The sequence below is a fragment of the Suricata suricatta genome, chromosome 2 (genome assembly GCF_006229205.1).
Source record: "Suricata suricatta isolate VVHF042 chromosome 2, meerkat_22Aug2017_6uvM2_HiC, whole genome shotgun sequence".
In the NCBI taxonomy this organism is placed as follows: domain Eukaryota; kingdom Metazoa; phylum Chordata; class Mammalia; order Carnivora; family Herpestidae; genus Suricata; species Suricata suricatta.
Window position 1 is genome coordinate 15245043 of NC_043701.1, and position 13039 is coordinate 15258081.

General features: G+C 37.3%; 1 protein-coding gene across 2 annotated transcripts in view; it reads right to left on the minus strand.

The window, feature by feature from the left end:
* Positions 1-9900: 9900 nt before the first annotated feature.
* Positions 9901-13039, minus strand: part of AKR1D1 (aldo-keto reductase family 1 member D1) — a 45134-nt gene continuing 41995 nt past the window's right edge. For both annotated transcript variants that reach the window (XM_029955383.1, XM_029955375.1), the window contains 2 exons: positions 12126-12208; positions 9901-9995 (listed from right to left, as the gene is read on the minus strand). In XM_029955383.1, the coding sequence (XP_029811243.1) occupies positions 9953-9995; positions 12126-12208 (126 nt within the window). In that variant the 3' untranslated portion in view covers positions 9901-9952. The remainder of the gene's footprint in view (positions 9996-12125; positions 12209-13039) is intronic.

The window sequence follows — 13039 nt, forward strand, 5'->3', positions numbered from 1 at the left end:
AAATGGATAAAATGGGAGATTTTATCAACTCTTATGCACATTAGAGTTGCAATGGTGATAAAAAAAAGTAGCAAAATGAAAACAGATGGTGGTATTTATAAGAATATTGATCCATTAAAGAAACAGACGGATGATTATATATCAGCAGGACCCTTAGGGAAAAATTAATTTTGAAATCTAAGTAACTTTATGAATTTCTTCTGAATATAGCAGCATAATCTTTCTTTTTTCAGTCTTTGTGTCTCTTCCGGTAATGACAGTCTCCATGCTTCAGGGTCTCGTGTAGGACAACACCAAAACCAAAGGGTCCAGATAATTGCAGCCTGAACGACAGCCCCTCCTATTGCTGCAGAGCCACTGCTATGCTTCCGCCAAGTCACTAGTTAGGCCACAGCTGTACCTTGACAAGATGAGACAGAGAGCCTCATGCCTCATCAGAACCTGGGAGGAGACAAGAAATTTCCTCATCGCAGCCTCCTCGGTAGATAGAGAAGTGAGTGAGAAATGGCTTTATAACAGTTCCTCACAAACCTCCGATGTGCTCATGTTTTGGGAGGGTCCAGGATGTTTGGCCAAGACTCGGGTCACCTGTGATTCAAGCTTGGTCTCTGCGGACCATATGGCTACATGCAAGATCATTAGGTATCCACACAGGGCTGCTCTATGAGATCACATAGCAAAAACTCGGTCTTCAGGGACTTACTCCGAGGGATGTATGAAGCATTCCAAAGGGATCTACCATCAGCTTGGAATGCAGTTTTCCTGCTCAAATAGCTTGGAAATAAGAGATGAAAACTGATGGTACTAATAGTTAAGTACAGCTGTGACACCTGTGGTAAGGGCAGTCCTTTCCAGGCCACACAGCTCTGAAGAAGGCTTCTAGAATTCTGGACGTTGTCTGTGCATTAGGAGCCTCTAGTGATTTGGTTCTGTCTTCTAGACTCTCCGTCACCCAAGACCATTGTAGACAAAATTCTATTGCTGTTTTCCTTGCAGTTGGCTGGTACGATCTATGTGCTCTTCCCGTTTCTTAGCTTTCTATAGTGGGTTCTGGTGTTTACATTTCCTTTCAGAGGCTCCTTGCCCAGATGGCCAGCTGAGTTGGCAAGAAGAGATATGGTTTATGGTTTCAACGGTGACTGTTCAGGTATTCGGCTTCTTTGCCTCTCCCAGGGAGACCGTAGGAGGATAATATGAGTTTGTACATGACATGGTCATCTGTGGGAAGAAAAAGCTCTTCCTCTACACAGCTTAGGTTCTCTGGCTGGGGCATGTAAGTTTGATGGACGTAAGACAGGTTAACAAGGAATAAATGAGCAGAAGTTGTTCAGGTGCATTTGCATGTACCACAAGGGTTACCTGGAGATGAGTAACACAAAGGTTGGGTTAGAATTTGGGTTTATATTACTTCTTTGCAAAGGAACAATACATTTTCGGAGAAGAGACCAGGCAAAGGAAAACAATCAGGAGTCTCTAGGTGTAGAAGTTGTGGAACGGCAAATATAATGGAGACTAACGGGAGGTAAGAGCTAGTCAGTAAGGTGTTACATGGAATCCTGTTTGCTATCTCCAGGCTGATAAGGGTCTAAAGTTGTCTCTGGCAATAACTTGTCTTTCTTGGTAGAGAGAGAGGGAACGTGTGTACGTTTTTGTCTCCCTTTTAGGCAAATGAGGGAGAGCAGAGGATTTCCATGTATCTGTTCCTTCTCAATTGCTTCAGCTCAAAATAATTCTTAGTCAAAGTGGCATATTTTGGGCACACATTCTGGTGTTCTTCAGTCATATTAGCTCCTTAGAGAGCCCGGGGACCCCTGTAATCTTGAATATGTCCTCCTGTTTCCTCTGTCTATTGTCACTTCTCCTTTCCTGCTCTACTCCATAGCTTTATCCTGGAAGTAAATGCCAGAATCAGCTCTGTGCTTTTCTTTTTAAAAGTCCTGTCTATTGTGTGGTTCTTTGATGTTACCCCAGGCTGTGATCTGTTTCTCTCTCCAGTCTCAATATTGTGCTACCACCTGCCCTCTTCTGGAATGGTATTCACTTTGATTAGAAAGAAGTGGGTTTCCGCCTAGAGAACAAACATAGCTGTTGGAAGCCCCTCAGAACCACGTGCATGGCAGGAACAGCTCTGGGGGAATGTGAGGTCATTGGAACTTCTACTATTTTTTTTCCAATTGATTCTAAGTTTGAAGCACATCTGAAATTGCTGTTATTTTTGCTACAGCTGCTTCATACAAGTAGTTGGCTGTTTTCTACTCTTAGTTCTTGTCAGTTCAATTACTTCTGTTTTCAATCCTTAAGGATTTTTTCATTCACTGATGGCACCCTGTCTTTATTCTAGAGATGCTATGGATTTAGTCTATCTAACTGGCTCTCTGCTTAGTTATTTCAAGAAATTTGGGGGCAGGAAGGAAATGAGTTTACTGGCTTAATCTAATCTTTCAGATTGCTTCTATTTTTAATAGCAGTCTGTTATCACAGAGCAAATTTCTCTTGACTCATACTATGGAAATAATTTATAGTTTCTGTTTCCTGGATTAAGTCATTTTCATTGCAACTCATTTGCCTGTGTGCTTTAAACTCAAATAGTAAAGGCATGGAGCCCGTTATCAGTTTAACACTTTGAGAAAAGGCAAAATGCAAAAGAAAAGACATAGATGAATTATAAAGCATGGTTGGTTTACTTTAAGCATTCTAAAAAATGAGCCTAAATGGATTAGTTTTAATTTATATACAACAAGCTGAAATTATGGCATTAGGAATAAGCACATGTTAATATCTAGCAAGAAAGACTTGTGTTAGCAGGGTTCCTCAACCTTGGCACTACTGACATTTTAGCCAAGGTAACTAACTCTTTGTTGTGAGTGCTGTCAGTGTCCACTTATTAAATAGTTACCACCTCCCCTCCCCTCCTACTAGTTGTGACAACCAAAAATGTCTCCAGACATCACCAGATGTTCCCTAAGGGAGGAGGGGATGAAACTGCCTCCAGTTATGAACTGTCATATTATAAGAAAGAACCACTACTCAGAATAGCTTTTCTAATACTAGATGCTAAAAACATGTAACACAGGATTGAATGTCCATTATATCCAACTCAGTACTTTAAAATAGAATGTATCTTGTCACAATCCTATAAAATATTTAAAACACTGATTGATGATGTCTGAGCTCAGCATGATTAAAAGTGGAATATAAAAGCTAGGGGGGAAAAGCTCTAACACTAGATATTAAAATAGGACAGGAACTCTTGTAAACAGCAATAAATCAAAGAGGAAAGCAAAAACAAAATTTAGAAAGCTAGAAAAATAACAAAATTGATTTATCAAATCTTAACTAAAGCAGTACTCAGAGTAAAATTCATTATATATAAAGATAAATTTAAAAAATAAACAAAAACTAAAAAAATAGTATCCAACCTAAGAAGTAGAAGTCTATGGATAAGATAAGAAAAATAGATAAGAGGTCAGTAATAGAACACAAGGTATTGATGAATTAGGAAACAGAAAAACAACTAATCAATGAATTTCTTTTCCTTTGGGAAATTTGCTCTAAGGGAAATCCAGAAAAAAGCAAAAATAACTTGATAAACCATTAATTAGTTAATAGGAAAAAAACCAAAAAACATAGACATAAAAATAAGAATCGTAAGGGGGAAGTAAAAAATTAATGGGATTGGCAGAGTCCAAGGGTCTAAGGGCAGAGAGCTCAGGGACTTTTGTTTGGTTTACTGATACATCTCCACTCCCTCGCAGAGAGCTCAGCAGAGTGGCACACAAAACCATTTATTGACTAAATGAACAAATATATTACGTTTGCTAAATTATGGGACCTGGATAAAATTTAAGATGAATTTGCACAATTGATCCTAGAAGAAGTGGAACATGTGCAGGCTTCCTATGGACAGAGATGAAATTCTCAGGTAAATTACCACCAACACTTGAGGAACAAATAATTTTTTTAATTTTAATTTTTAAAGTTGTACTTGAATTCCAGTTAGTTAATATACAGTGTTATGTTAGTTTCGTGTGTACAATATAGTGATTGAACAATTCCATACATCACTCAGTGCTCATCACAAGTACATTCCTTAATCCTCATGATCTCTTTCACCCATCCCCTCACCCCTCCCCTCTGGTAATCATCAGTTTGTTCTCTATAGTTAAGAGTCTGTTTCTTGATTTCTCTCTCTCTTTTTGCCCCCTTTGTTCTTTTATTTTTATGGTATTTGTCTTTCTCAGACTTACTTATTTCACTTATATCTCATTGTATTTTTGATTGGTATTTTTCTGATGATAAATGATGTTGAGCATCTTTTCATGTTTCCTTTTTAAAATTTTTTTAAGAAAATGTTTATTTATTTTTCAGAGAGAGAGAGAGAGCACACGCAGGGGAGGGCCTGAGAGAGAGAGAGGGAGAAACAGAATCCATAGCAGGCTTCAGGCTCTGAGCTGTCAGCACAGAGCCCAACATGGGGCTCAAAATCACAAACGATGAAATCATGACTGAGCCAAAGTTGAACACTTAATTGACTGAGCCACCCAGGTACCCCTCTTCTGTCCATTTCTTAACTGGATTATTTGTTTTGGGGGGGATGTTGAGTTTGATAAGTTCTTTATAGAGTTTGGATACTAACCCTTTATCAGTTATGTGATTTGCAAATAGCTTCTCCCATTCTGTTGGTTGCCCTTTAGTTTTGTTGATTGTTTCCTTAGCTGTGCAGAAGTTTCTATTTTGATGAGGTCCCAATAGTTCATTTCTGCTTTTGTTTCCCTTCTAGAGACATGTCTAGTAAGTAGGTGCTGTGGTCTACGTTAAAGGAGTCACTGCCTGTGTCCTCCTCCAGGATTTTGATGGTTTCCTGTCTCACGTTTAGGTCTTTCATACATTTTGAATTTACTTTTGTGTATGGTGTAGGAAAGTGGTCCAGTTTGAATTTTCCATATGTTGCTGTCCAGGTTTCCCAACACCATTTGTTGAAGAGACTGTTTTTTTCTACTGGATATTCTTTCCTGTTTTGTCAGATTTGTTGACCATACAGTGGAGGTCCTTTTCTGGGTTTTCTATTCTGTTCCGTTGATCTATGTGTCTGTTTTTGTGCCAGTACCATACTGTCTTGATCATAACAGCTTTGTAATATAGCTCTTCAAGTCCAGAATTGTGATGCCTCCAGCTTTGCTTTTCTTTTTTAAAATTGCTTTGGTTATTCAGGGTCTTTTGTAGTTTGACACAAATTTTATGATTGTTTGTTCTAGCTCTATAAAAAATGCTAATGGTATTTTGATAGGAATTGCATTGAATGTGTAGATTGCTTTGGGTAATATAGGCATTTTGACAATATTTGTTCTTCTAATCTATTAGCATGTTTTTCCATTTCCTTGTGTATTCCTCAGTTTCTTTTATCAGTGTTTTACAGTTTTTAGAATGTAGGCCTTTCACCTCTTTGTTTAGGTTTATTCCTAGGTATCATAGTTTTTGGTGCAAATCTAAATGGGATTGATTCCTTGATTTCTCCTTGTGTTGCTTCATTATTGGTGTATAGAAATGCAACAGATTTCTGTGTGTTGATTTGTGTCCTGCAATTTTACTGAATTTGTGTATCAGTTCTAGCAATTTTTTGGTGGAGTTTTTTGGTTTTCTAAACAGTGCATCGTGTCATTTGCAAGTAGTGAAAATTTGACTTCTTCCTTGTTGATTTGGATGCCATTTATTTTTTTTGTGCTGACTGCTGAGGCTAGGCCTTCCAAAGGTATGTTAAATAACAAGGGTGAGAGTGGACATCTCTGTCTTCTTCCTAACCATAGAGGAACAGTTCTCAATTTTTCCCCATTGAGGATGATGTTAGCTGTGGGTTTTTTCATATATGGCCTTTATGATGTTGAGGTATGTTCCCTCCATCCCTACTTTGTTGAGGGCTTTTTTTTTTTTTTTAATCAATAATGGATGCGGTACTTTGTCAAGTGCTTTTTCTGCATCTCTTGAGAGAAACATACAGTTCTTTTATTAATGTGGTGTACCACTTTGATTTGCAAATATTGAATCACCCTTGCAACCCAAAAATGAATCCCACATGATCATTGTGAATGGTTCTTTTAGTGTACTGTTGGATTCAATTTACCAGGTATTATTGAGAATTTTTGTATCCATGTGCATCAGGGACAATGGCCCACAGTTCACTTTTTTAGTGGAATCTTTGTCTGGTTTTAGAATCAGGGTAATACTGGCTTCATAGAATGAGTTTGGAAATATTACACCCATTTCTATATTTTTAAATCTTTGAGAAGAAGAGGTATTAGTTATTCTTTAAATTCTTTGGTAGAATTTCTCTGTGAAGCCATCTGGCCCTGGACTTCTGTTTGTTGGGCAATTTGTGATTACTGATTCAGTTTCTTTGCTGGTTATCAGTCTGTTCATGTTTTCTGTTTCTTCTTGTTTCAGTTTTGGTAATTTATATGTTTCTAGGAATTTATGTTTCATCTAGGTTGTCCAATTTGTTAGCATGTAGTTTTTTATAATATTCTCTTGTAATTGCTTGTACTTCTGTGGGTTTGGTGGTTACTTCTCTGCTCTCATTTGCAATTTTATTTATTTGTGTCCTTTCTCTTTTATTTTTTGATAAGTCTTACTAGGTAGGAGTTTATTAATTTTATTAATTTTTTCAAAGAACCAGCTCCATGGGGCGCCTGAGTGGCTCAGTTGGTTAAGCCTCTGACTTCAGCTCAGGTCATGATCTCATGTTTGTGGGTTCAAGCCCTGCGTCAGGCTCTGTACTGACAGCTCGGAGCCTGGAGCCTGCTTCTGATTCTATGTCTCCCTCTCTCTCTTCCCCTGCCTGCTCATGCTCTGTCTCTCTCTGTCTCAAAAATAAATAAAACATTAAAAAAAAAAAAAACCAAAGAGCCAGCTCTTAGTTTCATTGATTGGTTCTACTGTTTTGTTGTTGGTGGTGTTGCTGGTTCTATCATTTATTTCTGCTCTAATCTTTATTATTTCCCTCTTCTACTAGCTTTAGGCTTCATTTGTTGTTTTTTTCCTATCTCTTTTAGGTGTAAACTTAGATTGCTTATTTGAGATTTTTCTTGCCTCTCCACGTAGGTCTGTGTTTCTATATACTTCCCTCTTATGACAGCTTTTGCTGCATCCCAAAGATCTGGGACTGTCATGTTTGCATTTTCATTTGTCCCTATGTTTTTTTTTTCTATATCTTCTTTGAATTTCTGGTTGATCCATTCATGTTCTTTAACCTCCCTCTTGACTGAGGGATGGTGTATTTATTTGCCAGGGCTGCTATAACAAAGTACCATAAACCAAGTGACTTAATCAACAAAAATACATCCTCCCACGGTTCTGGAGGCTAGAAGTCTGAGATCAAGGTGTCACCAGGGTTTGTTCCTTCAAAGGGCTGTAAGGGAGAATTTGTTCTACACCTCTCTTCTACCTTCAGGTGGTTTGCTGGAAAGGTTTGGGGTTCTTTTACTTGTAAAAGCATCACCCCGATCTCTGCCTTGATCTGTACATAGTGTTTTTCTTGTATGTTGTCTGTGTCCAAATTTCCCCTTTTTATAAGGCACCAGTCATATTGGGTTAGTGGCCACCCTTCTCTATTATGACCATTATCTTAACATTTTACATATGCGATGATGCTAATTCCAATAAGGTTACATTCTGAAGTGCTAGAATCTAGGAGTTTAAGGTTTGAATTTTGGGGAAAGGTGTGGGGACATAATTCATCCCAAAATATATGTGAAGCTTGAGAGGGGTGAGAGCATAGGAAGAGGTGACATGCAGAAACTCATATCAGACTGTCATTCTTTCCCGACCTTCCTGTTTTTTGTTCCCAACTCTTTTCCCCTCACCTCTGTTATAACCAAGATAGGGTTCCACTCCTCTGATCTGAAGACATATTTTTTTCTCCTGAGAATTGGTAGGACTCTTTCTCAATGCCTGTCATTTAAAAACGGTTTGTTCTTGCACTGATACCTCTCTTTCTTCCTTCTTCCCAGTGCTAAATGTCCAGTAAGAATTTAATCAAAGGTCTTTTCATTGAATTGAATTCAGATAATTTTTCCCCTCCACCTGCCTTTAGGAACAAAAAGGAGATTCATGAGGTACAATAAATCATCACATTTTATTATTTCTTGTAAACAAAATACTTTCCAGAGGACAGCATTGTATTAGGATCAGTGTAAACAATGAGTAGAGATAAAATTTTCTTGATAATTTCTCAGAGATGTATGTTTTCAGGTCCCTGAAGATTATCTGTAAGCAACTGGTCTTAGAAAGACATAATTTTTGAAGAAATCTCTTGGCTTGTGAGAGTGACTTAATATGAATGGGGGAAAAAAGACATTTCTCTAGTTAAATTAAAAATCAGTACATCTCTATTGCAGAATTCTAATAATCCTCTCACTCAAATATTAAAAATTTACATATAGTATAGTTAACAGTGTTCTTTTGAACTTGCTAGTTTCTTGAAATTCAGTTATCTCACTAATACCTTCAAAGTCTTAAGTATAATAATTTTTTTAAAGTTTATTTATTTTGAGAGAGAGAGAATAAGTGACGTAGGAGCAGAGAAGGAGAGGGAGAATTCCACGCAGGCTCCATGCTGTAAGTACAGAGCCCAATGTGGGGCTCAAACCCACAAATCATGAGATCATGACCCACACTGAGATCAAGAGTCAGATGTTTAACCAACTGAGCCACCCAGTCACCCCTAAGTATAATAATTTTATAAAGCCCTTTTTAAATTTAAATTTTATTTTATTTTATTTAAAGATTTTATTTTTAAGTAGTCTCTACACCCAGTGTGGGACTCAAACTCACAATCCCGAGATCAAGAGTCACATATTCCATTGACTGAGACATCCAGGCACTCTTAAAAGTGTCCTTTTTTAAATGCCTCCTTTTAAAATAATGATCTTTGGGGCATCTGGGTGACTCAATCAGTTAAGTGTCCAATTTTGGCTCAGGTCATGATCTCACGGTTCATGGGTTCGAGCCCTTCGTTGGGCTCCTTGCTGAACACTTGCTCAGAGCCTATAGCCTGCTTCAGAGTCTGTGTCTTCTTCTCTCTCCTTCTGCCCCTCCACTGTTTGTGCGCTGTCTCTCAAAAATAAATAAATGTAAAAAAATTTTTTTTAATAATCATTTTTGGATTATTTTGTGATTCAGGACTTTATTTGTGTTTGTTGGTTGTCTTAGCCACTTCACATAATGATGGTTGTATGATGAGTAGAGCAAGACTGGTAGGAAGGGCAAGTATGGATCACTAGTATGTTCATGCACAAGCCCTTGAAGGCAATTATCCATCCCTCAAACTGGGTGAAAGCTAAACTAACCACCATTGGGTGGAAACAAACAACAACCAAATCATCATGTCTTTGGTGACCACTATGGTTTTAAGACTTTTCTACATGTAGCCTTTCTCTTTATACCAGGAGTAGCAAATCACTTCCTTGTTAATAATGCATGTGTGGATCCTATCTTGGTTGTGTCTCTGTTACAGTCAGTGGTCCAAATCATCAGAGTCACTGCCAGCACTGGCTTGTGCCATCTCTCCACCCTCTTTGTTGCCCTATTAACTGCTAAAGTAAGGAATTCAGACTCCCAATGGCAGTAATCAGATTCATAAGTTATTTATCATCATATATTGCCTCTGAAATCTCTCTCTTCTAAAGTCTATTGTCTTTCTGTCTGGAACTCAGAAGACTTTGAACTAATAAAATATTAGCTTATAGTTTCCAAACAATTATTCCAAAAGATTTAAACATATCTTTTTCTTTACATACCTAAGTCAAAGTTATTTACTCTGCACAAAACTTGAGAGTGTTAACATCACCACTTCACTTAAGGATAGTAAAGCCATTTCATTTCTACATCTAAAGGAACTACCCACTACAAGGTTCTGGCATACAGGGGAGGGAAAAATCCATTGAAAGGCACTCTGAAGTCAGTATTCCTCATGAAATGGATATTCAGGATGATCACACCACCTGTCAAAACAATTCCCCAAGGAAAAAGTTCATGTAAGTGTTGCACAACTGTATGTTTTACTATCATCCCTTGACAGTTTCACAGACCCCTCCTTCTCTCCCTAACTCATTTCCTGTTTCTCACCCAATCTCCTATTTTTCCCTTGAGCCATCATCTTTTACTGAAGTCCTGGTTAGCACCCTGGTGTGTGTGGGTGTGTGGGTGTGTGTGTGTGTGTGTGCGCGCGCGTGCGTGTGTACGTGCACGCGCACACCTGCCTATGGTTTCTCATGCCCTTCTCAATGCCTTCCTCCCCTCTGCTGTTTTGACACAGGCTGCCTTCTATTCCAATGATCTATATAAGCATTTCTTCTCAAAATTCTATTACCCATCAGTATCACGCTCTCTTCTCAGAGTTTTTACCTGCCCTTCTCACTAGACCTCCTGAGAATTACAACAGTAATGTGATCAGTGAAGTAAATTTCTATGATAATGAATGTATCCCTCAAATAACAGTGATGGAAGAGTCAATAAAAAAAGACTGGCAGGTGCATGTGCTTTCCACAGACCATGTCTAAGATTCAATTCTTTGCAAGTACTATGAGCCTCATTTTTTAAATTTTACTTTTTAAAGTAGGCTTCATGCCCAGCATGGATTCCAACCTGGGGCTTGAAATCATGACTGTGAGATCAAGAGTCGGACAATTAACTGATTAAGCAACCCAGGTATCCCAAGTCCTGTGAGCTTGAAATTAAAATATTAATGTCAATGTCAAATCAAAGATCAACTGGATGACAGAGAAGAATCATGGTTTACCATCCCTAAATGGTACATTTTATGATCAGTGAAGCCTAATGTTTTTTTCCCCTTGCTGATTTTCCTAGTTATTTCCTGATGACTTATTTTCCGGGTGTAGCTGGAGTTGGCATTAAATATGTCAAATGTCAAACTGAGGTCACCAACTAACTGTAAAAAAATCAGTACAGTGGATTGACTGTCTCTTACTATTTCTTCTTAATTTAATAATATTTATTCAATAGATATAGTTGATCGTCAAGAGCTATTAATTAACTTATAAGTGTTTGTTAGGTCTATGTTGGTGTTTACTATTTTATTCCCAAGGTTAGGTGGTATTTTTGATATTGAATAATGTTTTACCCTAGAAAACTCACATTAGGAGGCTGTTGTATTCATTCATAAATTGATTTTAAAATGTGGTATTAGCATAGTTAGTGTACTTTCTGACCACAAAAAATAGGGGGACCAATAAGACAAGTGCTCAAGTTACATGAACTATCTTAATGAGTATTTTCTAAATGCTCACTTAGATTACAGATTACTATCAAGGAATACTAATGAATAAAAGGAAAAAATGTGCATTTATAAACATGTGTGTGTGTGTGTATATATATATGTACATATATATATATACACAAACTACATATGTATGGGCATATACACACACATGCACACACACACAGATATATATATGTGTGTGTGTGTGTGTGTGTATATATATATATGTACATATATATATATAAACTACATATGTATGAAGAATGTTGTTTTGTTGTTTTGTTATTTTAAAGGCCCTATACTATTTAGAGATAAAGGGCTACTTCAGTTGATTAGCTGACTTTAGCAACATTTTGAAGGAGTGTAAGGACTTTGCTTGTGGGAAATCAGCTAATAGGTAGAGTTCAAAGCTCCAAATCTTACAGGCAGCCATTTAACTGCAACCCTAGGTTTTTAGTTTCTAATGTGGTAATCTTTCTACTATACTATTCTGTCTCTTTCTTTTTTGTTGATAAATTTGCTCTAAATTTTATATCACTTGATATTTAGGAAAAAATAAATAGGTTTGAATATTTGTGTTGCTGTTGTATTAACATATATACACTTAATTCCTTAATTCTCTTCAAGGTATTTACCCTGCTATGCCTTAACCTAAGTCATGGGATGTCATAAATGCCAGAAATCTTTTAAATAAAACAGATTTGTAGGAAGTTCCTAGAGCAAATGTAATTTACCCAGACTTCTTTATATTCAGAACATGCTGCCTACTGGCCTTTACCCTTGTGATTTCTATAGACCAAGAACAATCTAAAATCACTGGGCAGTACGTGATGGATGGTCCCCTTGAACTCACATGAGCATCTCCACAAAGCGGACATTTTTATTCAAGGCCTCAATGTCCTTCATTTCTTCTTCAGTAAGAGAAAAGTCAAAGATCTGAAATAACAGAAATAAAAGACATTTTGGAAGATAGAAAATGGGTCAAGCCTGGGATCAGGGAGTCGGGCCAGCAATGGGAGCTCTTCAAAAATTTATGAACATCTTTAAAAGAATTATTCACCATGATCAAGTGGGATTTATTCCTGGGCTTTAGGGGTGGTTCAATATTTGCAAATCAATCAACTTGATACACCACATTAATAAAAGAAAGAGTATGAATCATATGGTGCTCTTAATAGGTATAGAAAAAGCATTTGACGAAGTATAACATCCATTCATGATAAAAAAAAAAAAACCGCAACAGAGTAGGGTTAGAAGGAATATACCACAACATCATAAAAGCCATATGCAAAAAACCCAACAGCTAATATCCTCAAAGGGGAAAGATTGAGAGCTTTTCCCCTATAGTCAGATAAGGATGCCCACTCTCACCACTGCTATTTAACATAGTACTGGAAGTCTTAGCCTCAGCAATAAGACAATTAAAAAAAATAGAAATCATCCAAATCAGCAAGGAAAGGGTCAAACTTTTACTCTTCACAGATGACCTGATACTCTATATAGAAAACCAGAAAAGTCTCCCCTCAAATTGGTAGCACTAATATGTGAATTTAGTAAAGTTACAGGATTCAAAATCAATGTAAAGAAATCTGTTGCATTTCTAAACACCAATAATGAAGGAGCACGAAGAGAGATCAAGGAACCAATCCAGTTTACAGTTGGACCCCAAACCATAAGATATCTAGGAATAAACCTACCCAAAGAGGTAAAAGAGCTATCCTCTGAAAACTATAAAACATGGATGAAAGAAATTGATGGAGACAAAGA